The sequence below is a fragment of the Saccopteryx leptura genome, chromosome 5 (genome assembly GCF_036850995.1).
Source record: "Saccopteryx leptura isolate mSacLep1 chromosome 5, mSacLep1_pri_phased_curated, whole genome shotgun sequence".
NCBI classification, from domain to species: domain Eukaryota; kingdom Metazoa; phylum Chordata; class Mammalia; order Chiroptera; family Emballonuridae; genus Saccopteryx; species Saccopteryx leptura.
The window spans coordinates 113,081,763-113,097,370 of record NC_089507.1 but is presented as its reverse complement, the minus strand read 5'-3'; the positions used below and the strand labels follow the sequence as shown (position 1 = coordinate 113,097,370).

Sequence of the window (15,608 nt, the reverse complement as noted above, 5' to 3'; positions counted from 1 at the left end):
CTCCCAGCCCCTCACAGCCTCAGTCCCTTGCCTCGGAACTTGGACCCAACAGTGCCTTGACCAGGACCATGCCAGTGTCTCCTTGCTCAAGCTAGTGACCTTGGGCTTTTCACACCAGCAACCTTTCTGCTCAAGCTAGCAAGCTTTGAGATCATGTGAATGACCCGCCACTCAAGCCTGCAATCTGGTACTGATGAGCCCTCAGTCAGAGCCAGCGCCCTCGGGGTTTTGAACCAGCAACCCCAGCGTTTTGGGTGGACACTTTATCCACTGCATCACCACTGATCAGGCAACAGGTGTCTAGTTAAAGGTGCTATTCCACACCTCCCCAATCGTGACAGGCAAATAAACAACGCCCCTGATACAGCACCTCTGTGCAAGAGATTGCAATCATCAGTCCTGACCCAAAAAGCTTACTGGCACCAACAGCAATGACTGAGCTAAAAGTTCCACTTCCCCATGACCAAAAACTTCCCTTGCTTCAGACTAAAATCCCACACATCGAAACAGATGAAGATCTGTCTAAAACTCCCCCAGAAAAGAAAATAGTACTTAAATTTTTCACCGATATATATCTTATATATAGGTATATAGATAGGTATACTAATATAATAAAGTAAGCATATGAGGTGATAGTTGCGTTTGTTAACTCAATGGGGGAAGCTCTTTACAATGTCTAGGTAGCATATCAAATGATCACACTGTATCCTTTCAGTATCTTACTATTTTGTCAATTATACCACAGTAAAGCAGGGGGAAAAAAACTCCCCTAGATATTTCTCCACAGTCTTGTTATAAAACCCTGGGAAAGTCTGGAAAGTGTGTAAGGCACTCGTCATCATCTTTGTTAGCAAAGCAGGAAAGCACAGGAAGTGGAGAAGGGAAGAGCTACAGTTACATCCCAGTCTCTGGGATGCTCTCTTCTTCTTGTCTGGTCTTAAACAAAAGCTCTGGATCTCAAGTGCAGTCACACAAACCAGTGTTTACAAACAAATCCCAGAAGGGATCAAAGTCAAAACATGAGCATTGCCCAACTAGATAAGCTGTATTATTTTAATCACCACTTAGCAACTTCCCTAAACACATATGGAGAGAGAGAAGAGGAAGCATTAATTAAGATGTTTAAGATCCTCCAAGAGAGTCAAACAACTTTCAGTATTTTGCTGTGGAAAACATGAAATGAGGGGAGGTGGTCCGCTCGAACACAAAGCCAGCACGCTGTTGATAATGTGGTGAGTAGGACATAAGAACACTACCATGCCCAGACCTGAGCACGCCACGCCTGCAAGGCACCACTACTTACTCAGAAGGATAAACAGTTCTATATTTGGGTGAAGTCTTCAGGTGACTGGCACTGGGTGCCTTCAGCTGAACTAAGGTGTTAAAAGTTGCATCAATCTGCTAGCCCTTACAACCAGCTCCCGAAGCAAAGACGTTCTGTGCTCACTGACTGCTCCTTTAGCTGCTCAAAAACACCATCTGGAAACCCAGAGAAGGGTAGAGACATCTTATGTGTAGGTGAATTATAGAGGCCTGCCTCTCACAAATATGTCAGCCTTCCCATTTTATTTTATAACTCAGATTATCTCTGCGAGCTCCAGGGTATTCTCAGAACTACTAGTTAATAAAGGCTGAAGGACTTTAAAACATCTGTGCCTTTTACAAATATCAATAGAATTTACAAAAAAAAAAGAAAGAAAAAGTAGTTATTTAGTTTCTAATTTTATCCTTTCAGAGATTCAAAAGATATTTTAATGTAAAATGTGTAACCAATGTCTTTTAAAGTACTGTAAATACAGCAAAGAAAGTTTACATAATTTCCTTTGATCTAGCAGTGCAGCAACAGCAATTATTTTATAAACTAACAAGGGCTAATAGTAAAAAAAAAAAGGCACACAACTAAAACAGTTGGACAAAAATAATTCTTCTTGAACTATAAAAAAAATCAGTTTTAACTACTGGGTGACCAGAACATTCTTTTTTCTTCTATTCCCAATTTATTTGTTGGTAAATACTAACATGGGAATTTCTACAGTACATTTAGAAAAGGGAAAAGAAGTGATCCTTTAACAAATCATCTTGAAAAATGACACTCGGTAGCACAAATCAAATAAAAATCAAGTTGACTTTATGCATCAGCCGTTAAGACTGTGCCTGACCTAAGTAAAAGATCTAATATTGACAGAGTCTATTACAAGACAGGGGCAGTTCTCCACATCAAATCACTTAAGCCAACAAGAGAGAGAATTCCCAAACTACAGATGGGAAAACCAAGAACTTGTAAAGCTTGCCAAAATTCAAAACTACCGAAGAATACCACCCAAAACTGGAAAAGCGCTTCTATCATGGGCATCCTTGGGGCATCTACATCAATGCAGTGGGGTTTGTTTGTTTGTTTAATTCCTTTAAATTGCAAAAGAACATATTCTGTGATTTTTTAAAGAATTTTTAAATTTTTTAAATTCTTTTATTTTTAAAATAATTTTTAGCCTGTTTTTTTGTTTGTTTTTTAAGGGAGAAGTTTTACCAGGCATTCAATTCCACACATCTAGAGCCATCCTAATGAGATGGAAGAAACAATTTAGATGAGTTTATTCGAGTCTGACTAAATCACTGACAACCATTCTAAGCAAAACCAAAAGAACAGTCCAACAAATGTCAGCACTGTCTGACTTCCTATAATGCTTTTTCTCTGAAGCATTAGTTTGAAACGAATCCTAATGACAGACAGTCCCACGTAGTAGGAGGTGACTGGAAGCCAGCTATCCCGGGCTTCCAGGGTTCCCTTCTACCTCTGACGCAGGGATGATGGGTCTCTGGGCTTCCAAACCCTGCTCAGGAGCTGGCACACTCCACGCCTGCCTCCCAGGAGAAAAACATCCACCAATCGGCTGTCCACCTCCAGCTGGTGGAGTTTTTACAGGCATCTGTGTCTTATGAAGTGGATCATAAAATACAAAAGATAAAACTGACCTACCATAAAAAATTCAGGGTTTTCTTTAAAAAAAAAAAAAATCCCGATAGTATGTGCCCTCATGATTTAAAACACATTCCTTTCATCTTCCACAGACCAGACAATGCTGAAAAAGCACCACCTTTCAGGTGTAGTTGTTTAAACAGTTATCAATCATTTAGATGTATTTCACATTCAGGAACTCTTGATGTGTGCAAAAGACGTTTTTCAGACCTCAAACCAAGTCGTAGAGGCACCAAACCTTCCGTTCAACTTGAGTGGATTGAGTGATAAGCTACCCTGTGTGGTTCCAGCAGGAAACCACATTCTATATATTCCACCTTCCCCTCCGCGGGTGCTGCGGGCTGCAGTGAGAGACACCATGGTGCAGCGTAGTGCTGCTGGGCCGAAACCTGGCTGACCATCGTTCAGGCGTGATTCTGCACAGGGGGCTTCAGAATTATCAACTATACAGCCTCAGTGCCTTTGTAGTGTAAGAAAGTGTGTCAACAAGAAAACAGTGTCTTGTCTTCTTTTTTTTAAGGTGAGAGGAGGGGAGATAGTGAGACAGACTCCTACATGCACCCCAACCAGGATTCACCCAGCAACCCTGTCTGGGGCCGATGCTCAAGTACCAAGCTATTTTTAGCAAGTAAGGCTGACGAGCTCCAACCAACCTATCCTGAACACTCAGGGCCACACTCAAATCAATTGAGCCACTGGCTGAGGGAAAGGAAGAGAGAGAGAAGGGGGAGACGGAAAGGGGAAGAAGCAGGTGGTTGCTTCTCCTGTGTGCCCTGACCAGGAATTGAACTTGGGACGTCCATACACCTGGCTGATGATCTATCCACTGAGCGACCAGCCAGGGATGAAAACAATGTCTTTTCTAATTCTGGATTTAATCCTGAACTTAGGGAGGAAAAAATTAAACAGACATGAAAATTTTTCCAGGTTTTATTGTTTACTTAAAAGAAATAGAATTAAAAGCCCATTTCCTGTATCAACTATCTACATAAAAATGGCCTGCGGTTCTTAGTGCTTTTAATCCGTTCTTACAACATATTTTTAGTAGTTAGCAATGTTAGGCTTTTGAGATAGACAGTGAGTTCTTTTCCGGAGTGTTAGAGAAGAACCATTGATTTTTATTATAGAATATCTATGAAAGGTCTTTGCAGAAATATAAACCCTATAATATTAGATTAGTTTTCTCATCTAAAGAGATGTGATACTAATAGCAAGAAAAACCATACACCAGAAGAAAATAAATCGAAGTCCCAAAAAATTAAGTCTTACTGTGTTGTGAATGTTAAAAAACATCAGAAGTGGAAAAAATAACACTACCTGTCATCCCTAGAACCACTTAAATTTATACCACAATAAATATACCAGTGTCATGAGTATGCATGGGTATGTCTACGTTTAAAATACTATCCATTTAGCCATCCCTCAAAAAGGGAATACCTCTGACCATGTAATTTCTCTCGAGACAGCAAGAAATCCAAAGGGCCCTCCAGGCAAAATACATGCTAACCTTCCCCAGCATGTGCTTGATGAGGAGGAAAAGCCCCATCATTTCCAAGCAAGGGAAGCAGGACATTCTCACAGGGAGGCTGTGGGGAGTAAGGGCTCCTCTGAAAAGCCGCCACCCAGCACACAAGACTCCCGGTCCCAGGAGCAACGAGACCAACCACAGGACAGATGACGGTGCCTGTACTTGGGACGGACAGCAGGAGCCCAGGCCAGAACTCCTGGACGTGGGAAGAGGAAGACAGGGAAACAGAGGCTGGCAGGGCTGTGAAAGCTGCCAGCTGCAACTACTGAAGAGCAAAACCAAAAACCTGGAAATGCTCTTTGTTCCTGGGCACCCTACTGAAACTTGATCCCGTGGTGTCAGCTGGTGAACTGGCGGGAGGAAGCACTGGCTGAGAGGTGGGTGAGAGGACAGGTGAGCCTCTGGAGATGCGCATAGGGGTTGATTTAGAGTGGGAGGACAGAGAGGAGACCCACGGAGTGCAGGCTTGGCCATCAAGAGCTTCCCAGACAGCCACAGGACAGTGTGGGCAGGCAGAAGGAGGCAAGTTAATACCTTGTAGGGAACACTCCTAAAAACAACCAGTTTTCATTAGAAGTTTCTGGGCATCTCTAACCAAGAACATGTTTTATGGGACTCTCAGAACCATAAAATACCTAAAAATGGAGTTTTAGTCACAGTAGCTATGGAATCTATTTTTTTCTCAAACATCTTTATTGAGCTATCACATACCAAAGAACTTACCCATTGAAAGGATACAATGCATGTTTTTAGCATGTTCATAAAGTCATACAACCATCACCCATTAACTAAATTTAGATGCCCCCTAAAAACAAGCCCCATAACCATAACAGCAACTCGCTGTTACCCTCAACCTCCAGTCCAGTGGTTCTCAAAGTGTCCACCAGGGTGCACTGCTGCGCCCTAGAAGATTTCCAGGTGCGCCTTGTGGTATTCTAGAGAAATATGTGCCCATTGGGGACCAAAAAACCAACAGGGTTTTTGGAGTTTAGATTTTTGGGAAACAGGTGTGGGGAATTGGCTGTAAGCTGACAGTCTGCCCAACCCCCCACCTCACTTGCCTGATTAGGTTGCAAAAGGCTGTTAAGCTGTGGTGCTGGATTGTTTACACTACCCCCCATGTTCCCCGGAAAGACTGGAGGCAAGTTTCTTCTATCCTTTGTTTGGTGTAAAGTTAAGATAATATGTATGGTGGGGGTTTCCTGCACTTGGTAAAATTCTTGGGTTGCCTTGGAAACATGATCAAAGATCTCATTGATTTGCTAATGAGCCACTTTGCCCTATAAATAAAGCAAATGCAGTTTTGGGGCATGCTTTGTTCTTGCCAGCAGCAATTACAGGGCCCTCCGGCCCCTGTGTTTTCTTAATTCCATGTATTTTCTTATTTCCTCACCGTTCCCACTCGGGACCTAGAATTACTAGCTGCACTGGTTCACAGTATGTGCCCAGATATAAAAATAAATATAGTTACTTTATATACAGTTTTATTATGGAAATACCACTCTTTTTGTTAACATATCATTATTTATTATTAACACGTCATTATATTATTTTTAGATAAATACACCCAAGTAAAATGGATAGATTTCTCAAAAAGAAGCATGATATTGAAGAATCCAATTCTGGAAGTGAGCAAAAGTTAAGTGTAAGTAAAATAGGACTTGAAGGCTGATGGACAGAATTTAATTTATAGCATTTTCCATCACTCAATGCTGAACAATACAATTGGATTAGAAACCCATTCATGGAAGCTTCAAGTGATTTTGGTTTAACTTAACAGAAGAAGAAGAACTGGCAGCTACATCCACTGATTATGGATTGATGATTAAACATAAGAAATTGTCTCTTGAAGCCTTTTGGATTTCTATAAAAGAAGAATATGTGGCAATATCTAAAAGAGCTTTGAACATTTCACTACAATTTTTAACATCCTATTTATGTGAATTAGGATCTTCTATCCTCAATACAATTAAGAGTAAAAAGAGAAGAATTCTTCAATGTATTGATGAGGAAATGAGAGTTTGCCTTTCAAATATATGCCCAAAATTGAAGAAATCGCTAGGACACATCAGGTTCATGTTTCTCATAAACACAAGAACAAAAAAACTTAACACATTCAGCACCAGGACCTGCCGAATTTACTAAATCTTACTAAGAATGTATCTATTCAGATAACTTTTTTGTTATTTTTATTTTTATTTTTTAACCCCTCTTTTTTAAAAATTCCAAAAAGCATAACTCAAAAAATGTAACATAAAAATGTTTTATAATGTCAGAATAAATTTAATCTTGTCATATTTATTTCATTTAATTACCATAAAAGCACGCTTGGACTTTATATATTTTTTATTTAATATTTGACTTAGTTATTATAACATATTTCTCAGAAATTTGTATATAGTGCACCTACAATTATTTGTAAGATTTTAAATGCTCCCCAATTTCAAAAAGTTTGAGAACCACTGGCCCAGACCCACACAACCACTACTCCACTTTCTGTTGGCCATCTGACTTTTTTGACTGGCTCCTTTCACAGAGCATGTTTCCAAGGTTCAGCCAGGGTATAGCATGCAATGGTATTCCACTCTTTTTCATGGCTGAATAATATTCTAATGTATGGATTAGACCACATTTTGTTCACTTAATAAATATGAGTTGTTTCCATTTTTGGCTATTATAAATAATGTTAGCATGAACATTCTTGTACATTTTCTGTGTGTGTACACAGGTGTTGAATAGTTTAGATTTAAGAGAAAAATAAATAGCATGCCACATCATTTAAATATGAAGCTTGCAATTTTATTTCTAAGTTCTAATAACAGTTAATGGTGGGGGGAAAAATAAGCAAAAGTAACATTTAATAACCTAAACCAGTGGTCTCTAACCTTTTTTGGGCCACGGACCGGTTTAATGTCAGAAAATATTTTCACGGACTAGCCTTTAAGGTGGGATGGATAAATGTATCACGTGACTGAAATAAGCATCAAGAGTGAGTCTTAGACAGATGTAACAGAGGGAATCTGGTCATTTTTTTAAAATAAAATATCGTTCAGACTTAAATATAAATAAAATGGAAATAATGTAAGTTATTTATTCTTTCTCTGCGGACCGGTACCAAATGGCCCACGGACCGGTACTGGTCCGCGGCCCGGGGGTTGGGGACCACTGACCTAAACCACATAAAGATGTCAAGCCAGACACAAGAAGACATAGAGCTATGAAGGAAAGTCATTTTTACATCATTCCTCCAAATGCAAAAATAAAAAAATTTAAATAGGAAAAATAATGACTAAAAGCCAAAAAAAACCATATTCTTTCTGCTATGGTCACAGAACTCTGCATTTCTATTTTCCATGTAAAACAGAAAAGATAGCAGAAGTATATAGGTAAAACCATATGAATTTACTGTTGACCTGAAACGACTACTCTGACCTTGGTCCCAGCTAGAGCTGCTGAATGTAGCATGGCCATGAAGGAGGAAAGCACATTGTGTGGGCCTAACAGACCACCTCTCCCCCGCCCCCTGAAAAACGACCTGTGCAAAGCACCTTCCTGGATCAATGTTACATTCCCTCTTTCCATCCTTGAAAAAATGCAATTAGCTCCTGAGTGTTCACCATCACCAACCTGCACCCAACCCCACAGGAAGGTAAGGTTCCCAGGACAGATGGAGGCTCTGTCCCATGGGTCAGTGGCACAAGTGGGACTTTAAATGTCACCTCCACAACCACCATCCACATTCACCATGAGCCAAGAAGCTCTTCAGATCAGCCAGACTCTTCCCTGCAAATGTCCAATCCTAAATTTTTCTGTTAACTCCGGGCACTTCCCCAAGGATCCCAACTGACAGAATCAAGAGGCACCAGATAGAACACAGGTGTGCTGAGCCAGGTTCCCACATCACACTGGCCACCTGCCTTGAGCCTGGCCCAGTGCACACCAGAGGACTAACTACCCTTGGCTCAGTCTAAAGTACAGAACTCTGGGAACTCCAAATCACTCTACACCTGAGCTTCCACAGCAAGCTCTTTGTGACAGTATACCAAATACAGCAAACATTAAAGTCCTTAAAATTAGCCAGCTCCAGCTATAATTTCCTAAGTAAAAGTTTTATTCTACGTGTAAGACCATGTGCCATGTATTTGTTCCCAACTTTGTCCTCAACCTCCAAGACGACAGTGGGGCAGGTACAGGCTGTGCAGACTGAGGCAGAGCTGTGGCCTCCACACAGCTCACCCTCAGAAGGCGCCGGCCCCACAGCTCTGGGAGCCAACACTCCAGCACCACCAGGAGAACTGCACAGAGCAGGCCAGCACAGGCGCTGCGGGAAGTCCCCAGGAGAAGAGGGAGAACTTGGGCCGCCAGCCTTGGGCGCAGGGACAACCCCTCAGAGCTCACGCTCAACACACAGGCAGTCATGGTAGCAGCAAGCCAGCATTCCAGAAAAAAGAAACAGTAAATGCCTGAGGAAAGGTAGTAAAATGCAAGCAAGTCCAGTGTGTGGGGTGAGGGAGTGTGGTGAGGGGCAGACTGCAGGCAGGGGGCTCTGGCCAGGACCAGCCCTGCTGAGGGGGCACAGGGGCACTTGGGCAGAAGAGCCCAATGACAGCTGCATTTTAGGATGACCCGCCTTTCACACATATTCACTTTCTCTCCTTTTTGAGAGGGAATACCAAAAAAAAAGTGAATAAAATAATAAAATTTATTTCACTTCATTAGTGATGCTTGCCTCAACTGTCACTCAAACTCTGAAATCATGTATTTTCCTGAAAGTGTCAATAAGTTTTTCTGTGTGGAATAACACACAGTTACTCACAGGAAAAACCTCATGCCAGACACAAGATTTTTCATAAAAACCAGGACCTAGATGTTAGTAATCAACAGTCTTTTCCTGGCCAAAAAAAAAAAGAAGGCGGGAGGGCATATTTTTAAAAGTTACTGTCCATAAACTCAAGTTGGTTTTTCTTAAATGACAACAAACTATTAAATAGCTCTAACAGACAGAAGGAGTAGCCCAAACACCAGCTAGAATACAGCCAATACCTGAGGCTTTTTCACTCCTGGCCTCACCCACATACACGCACTCACACACCACACAATTTGCTCTTCTGATGGTGGTACTGCTCAGGCAAACAGTAACATTTTCTACCCATTCTTTAACCCTTTGAGTAGTGAAATGTTTTCATGCTCGCTGACTCCCGGGAGCGAGTTGTTTTTTTTTTCCAAAAAATGAAATTAGTTCCAGTTACAGTTTTATTAAATTAAAATCACGTTTGTAGGATAACCAATTTATGGAAACAAGAACATACATTTGCCTTTTTTTAATGTTGACTTACATAGGTATGATCGTCCTCTGGATGGTCAGGAGGCACGAGGATGTACATCAAGATTCGTACTACTCAAAGGGTTAACGAGGTACACACTGCCTTCCTCAGCAAAGAGGATAACCCACGCAGGAATCAGACACTTGGGAAAGTTCCCAGCACATGAAACTATGTGATGAGTAAAAGCTTGAGTGATTCAGATCCAGAACAGGGGTTTCACATTCATTATCCCGTCCTGTTGTCCTCACCGTGACCTTGCGAGAGAGTGCCCCGTTTTAGAGAGGAGGCAGATGAGGCTCTGCAGGGTGGGTTTCGCCCAAGGTGACAAGATGAAAGAAAAAAAAAATTCAGGTCTCCTCACCCAATCCAGAGCCAGTGCGTCCACACATTCCCACAACTGCCTGCCTCCTCCCTTTGCCTTCGGTCCCTTTCACGTTACTCAGGGTCAGCAGCAGGGGCCGAGCTGACACATACCCTGCTTTGGTCCTGGGCCCAGAGACCCTTTGCCCACACTGCTGCCCTGCCCAGACACCCCAGTCCTTCTCAAACCACCGGACTGTGTAAAGCCCTGTCTTGCCCCAGCACTCATAGCCCTCCTCAACTTGGTGCTGACCCACCACCATCTGACCCGAATGCTCCATAGGACCCAAGAGATCCCTGAAAGCCTGAAATCCTCTGCTCACACAGCATTCCACCCGACCTGGCCCTCCCTGCTACTCCTCAGGATCCGAGTGGACATTGCCCACATTCACATGCCTGGCCCCCACAGGACCTACAGAACCACACCCCCTTGGCCTGGCATGTGCTGTATGAGGTCCCTCCACTCCCCAGTCAGGAAGCACTACCCTAAATCAAGGCCAGACTTCCCACTCACAAAACCCGAAGCCAACCCAGGGCCACAGTGACCACTCCCATCTCTGAAATCCAGAAGCAATTACCATCTGTACCACCCTGCTGCCAATTAATGCTAACATGTACTGTTATTTATAGTTTTCTATAATCGTCCTGCCCTCCACACTGTGTGCTTCTTGAGTGCAAAAATTTAGCCTGCTTCTTCAGAGAGCATGACATTTTGTACACAGTAGCCTTTTTTTTTTAAAACAAGCACAGAGACTGTCTCATCTTCCTCCTAACCAGTCTGCATGCACGGCAGAAAAAATGAGAAGCCCAATTCAGGGCCACCTTTGGTTCGCTCAGAATTAAGGAGTACCCAGCAAAGTCCTCAGAAATCAAGGATTCCACCCTAAAAAAACAAACAAACAAAAACACAGCAGCCGGGGCTCATCAGTGTGTCCATCAGGAACCATGCATGAGCCAGGATGCAGGCAAGAGAAAAGCAGACACGTGCACAGGCAGCTGGGCCTCCGATTATAAGCACCGGAGAGAAGTCCCTGTCACATGGTTCTCAGCATGCAGCAGACCACACTCCTTAGAGCAGTGGTCTCCAACCTTTTTTGGGCCATGGATCGGGTTTAATGTCAGAAAATATTTTAACGGACGGCCTTTAGGGTGGGACGGATAAATGTATCACATGACCGAGACAAGCGTCAAGAGTGAGTCTTAGACGGATGTAACAGAGGGAATCTGGTCATTTTTTAAAAGTAAAATATCATTCAGACTTAAATATAAATAAAACAGAAATAATGTAAGTTATTTATTCTTTCTCTGCGGACCGGTACCAAATGGCCCACGGACCGGTCCGCGGACCGGGGGTTGGGGACCACTGCCTTAGAGGGTCTAGATGAGGACAGGTGGGTGGAGGTGAACCTCCAAACACTGTCACCAATCAGTGATCATGAGCATATAAGCAGTTTTTCCACTAGAAGGGGGAAAATGCTATGACTAAGTGCAAGCTTTTCCATATCTACTTATTGAGGATATTTTTAATATTAAGTCACAGCACTCTAATGTCAGGGAAACTGATTTGTTTAACCTGAAAACAGCTCAAATACAATGCCAAATAATTAGCTCCACCACATCACCAAATGCTGACTGCAGAGGTGACTAGGGATCTTTTTAACTCTTAACTTTTTTTTGTTTTGGGGGGGTTTTGCCCCCTTTGGCTTACTTGGTTTTTATACTAAAGCCATAAACATGATTCTTCCCACATTTTCCCCCACCAGATGGGAGTTTATTGTGCCACATATCACCTAGCAACCTAAACACCGCTCTACAGCTTCCCAGATACCCAGTTCTTCATACAAAATTTATCTTGTTCTATGAAACAATACCAGTAAGGAAGAGATACAAAATAAAAGTTGAAACAAGTGTTAACATGTGTTGCTTCATAATTACTTTAAATAGAGTGGGAGAACTGGGAAGGACTGAAGTTTAACTGTAACCATTACCTGATAACTTAAGAGGAGAAAATACAAACAGATCTATAAGATACTCAGGTTCTTGAAACATGTGAGTCAAAAGTCTTGTGATCCAATGACTTAACTTTATATACTGCAAAGCCCATCTTAAAATTCAACCAATGAACTGCATTTAAGACTATTTAAATAATTTCACAAATCCCTAAATCGTCTCTGACTCCTCCTCAACCGTTTTATGCAACTCCAATGCTACCATCACCCTGAGCACCACCCACCCATCCTTCCTTCCTTTTTTCCTTTCCTTCCTTCCTTCCTTCCTTCCTTCCTTCCTTCCTTCCTTCCTTCCTTCCTTCCTTCCTCCCTCCCTCCCTCCCTCCCTCCCTCCCTCCCTCCCTCCCTCCCTCCCTTCTTTCCTTCTTTATTTCCTCCCTCCCTTCCTTCCCAACTTGGTAATATACTTTCCTTTAAAACTCCACTCTGCTACTAAGTGGCCAGTTACTCACTTGGTTAGAGCATGTTGCTGATAAAACTCCACTTATATGCCCCTTCTCTTTGGGGTACCTTCCCAGACTCCCACAGGAAAATTGCACTCCCTTTTCCATGCTACAAGGTCACTGAGAAATAACCACCATTCATATTTTTCCAAGGTCTAGATCTATCACTGAGGCCTCTCAACTCCATCCACCCATCATCTGGAGGCCTCCTCTTCTCCCCACTGCACAACATGCCAGGCCACATTGATGGCCTCCTGCACTTAATGGCCATATAGCCTCTTGTCCTACAGTCTAGAGTCTTACAGTCCAATTTCCACAAAGCTGCCAGTGTGTCCCCAGCACCCAGAACAATGCCCTGGACACAGCAAATGCTTAAGGATTTCTGTGGAATGAACAAATGACTCCAACAAGTACATCTGTATCTTCCAAACAGACTATTGATCAATGTGCATCATGTGCATAATGAAATATGACTAATTTTAAGAATGTCAATGCTTAATCATGTAAATGATGAATCTAAGCATGTAAATTTCAAGCATGTAAGCAAGGAAATGCAGCTAACCTCTCCCTACACAGGAACCTAAGCACACTGCAGTTTATATTATTGTTTTTTCTTTCCTTTCAGGATTCTTTTTGTTGGTTTCCAGGAAACATGTGCAACCTCGTTAATGTTTCAGAACATTTAGATCCTGAACTGTAACTCACAAATAATCCTTTAAAATACTAAAGGTAGGTGCAGAGGGTACTGTTACCCTCCACAACCCCCCCCCCCACACACACACACACACACACTGGCACTGCAAGATAAACAGATTCCTAGTTTCTGCTAATTTCATTTGATTTTTCGGTAAGAGTTCAACCAAGTGTAAGGCACATTTCAGAGCTATTAAATAAAGCCAACATCTTCCATCATTGTGCCATGTTCTTAAACGTCCCTGACATCACCTTTCAAAGACCAAACACACTATTTTAAAAACATACATGAAAAAGAAAAAAGTTTTAAAATAAAGTTGTTATTCTTAATTTTAGAGAAAGTTGGGAATGCCGGCTACAGTACACACTCAGGCTGACAAAGTCACCGTCCTCCGTCACCTGCTGTCCCAAAACTCACAGGAGCGAGGCCATTTCACTACCGGGAACACATGGTAAACTTTAAAAGTGAAAATGCTTCCCAGCAAACGTGACTCCAAGGCAAAGAAAACATCTTCAGGTGCTGGAGAGAAAACTTCAGAGGATGGAACTGCAGTCAAACACCGCAGATCAAACAGCTGAACAAAATGCCCTTTCGCTTCTGATACATTGTAAAAGAATGCAGCGAAGTGGAGACAATGTTATCACTTCACCGAGAGAAAGGAAAACATCTGAAATCAGGCCCAGGCTCTGCAATCCCGACACCGTGTGGCGCTGGTTCCAACTCGGTCCACGCCGAGGCCTTGGCAGGAAAATTTGCAATTCTGTGCCCGGGCTCAGGCTCGCGTTTTGCTAAGGGCCCCGCCCCGCTCGAAAGCCCCAAAGTGGCCGAGCCCCGCGCGGGCGAGCCGGTGGAGCGCACATCCCTGTCCCGGTCCTTCTCCCGGCCGCCTTCCAGACCTCCGGCCGCGGGCGGGCTCTCCGCAGCCTGCCCTCCCGGACGGGCCCCAGAGTGGAAGCAGCAGACACGCGGCCACCCTCCGGCATGTGCGGAATAATCCAACTCTCCTCCCAACACAAAAGTTCCCTCTCCCTGCTCCACCCGCGGGGCCTGGGCGTGCGGAGAGGCCTTTGGCTGGATTTCAGCCGCTGCAGGCGCCCGGGAAAGACGTCCGGGCCGGCCCCGCGCCCCAGACCGCTCAGGGGGCGCCTGTCACCACACCGGCCAGACCTCGGGGAAAGGCGCCCGGCGTACGGCCGGGCCGCGGGTCGAGCGCGGTCCCCGGAGCTGCGCTCGCGGACCCGACCAGGACGCGGAGAAGTTGGCGGCCAGCAGCCGAGCGGGGGGCGCCGGAGGCCCGGGCCGCCGCACCGCCGGGTCCCGCCTACCGCCTCCCTCCACCGCCTTCCAGGAAGCGCCATATTGATCCCGGCGCCGTCCCTGCCCCCTTCGCGCCCCGCGCTCCGACCCCTCACCTTGGCGATGGCCTTCCGGTAGCGGGTCACCGCTTGCTGGACGAGGCTGAAAACTTTCATGTGGCCGTCTCCGCACGGCACGACCACGCGGGTCCTACCGAAGCACACGGTCACTTTCATGCCGCCGCCGCGCCGGGCCGGCCCGCGCCCCTTGCAGACGGCGGCCCGGCGAGGCTGGAGGCTGCAGCTGGCGCCGCGGGGCCGCGGACGGGCGCGCAGCTAGGGGCGCGGGCGGGCGGCGCCAGGGAGCCGCTCAGCTCGCATGCCCGGCCCGGCCCCTCAACTCCCAGGCTCGCTTCGCCTCTCCACCGCGACGCCCGCGGCTCCCGCGGCTCCGGCCACCTGTTCGGCGTCTCGCGCGCTCGGCGGCGGCGGCAGCCCGGGCGGCTCGGCGCTGGCGCACGGCGGAGGCGGCGGCGGGGGAGGGGAGGACGGCGATCCGAGAGAGGGAGGGAGGCAGGAAGGGAAAAAGGGAGGGAGGAGCGGCAGCGCACAACACCGCGCACGTGCGGCAGAAGGCGGTGGCTACACATGTAGGGCGGAGCGCGCCCTGGGACCTCCGCCGCTCGGCCCCGCACTTCCTTCCCGGGTTCCTCTTCTCTGCACCCGAATCAGACCTCCGGCCCCCTTCCAGTCTTCCTCGGAGACGCCCGGTCCGCGCCTCCAGTCTCTCCAGGGCACTCCCCCTTTCTTTGTCACTTTCAGTCCGTTTCCTAGGGCTGGAGGGTTTCGGGCGAATTTGCTTCTGGAGAGAGCTGTTTACTGTAGGCGCCTAGACGTTTGGAGCAGAGAGCTCACCGCGCCCGGGGAAGGTAGGACCCGGGTTGGGGCGGGCGATTCTTCCCGCGGGGCCCGCAGCCT

General features: G+C 45.3%; 1 protein-coding gene across 9 annotated transcripts in view; it reads right to left on the bottom strand.

Annotated features, from left to right (window-relative positions):
* Nucleotides 1-15,166, bottom strand: part of PARD3 (par-3 family cell polarity regulator) — a 696,077-nt gene extending 680,911 nt beyond the window's left edge. For 6 of the 9 annotated variants that reach the window (XM_066386074.1, XM_066386078.1, XM_066386076.1 and 3 more), the window contains exon 1: nt 14,748-15,165. In XM_066386074.1, the coding sequence (XP_066242171.1) occupies nt 14,748-14,867 (120 nt within the window). In that variant the 5' untranslated portion in view covers nt 14,868-15,165. Of the gene's footprint in view, nt 1-14,747 lie in introns of all 9 variants that reach the window. The other 3 variants (XM_066386081.1, XM_066386083.1, XM_066386075.1) reach the window with 2 other exon arrangements.
* Nucleotides 15,167-15,608: the final 442 nt, after the last annotated feature.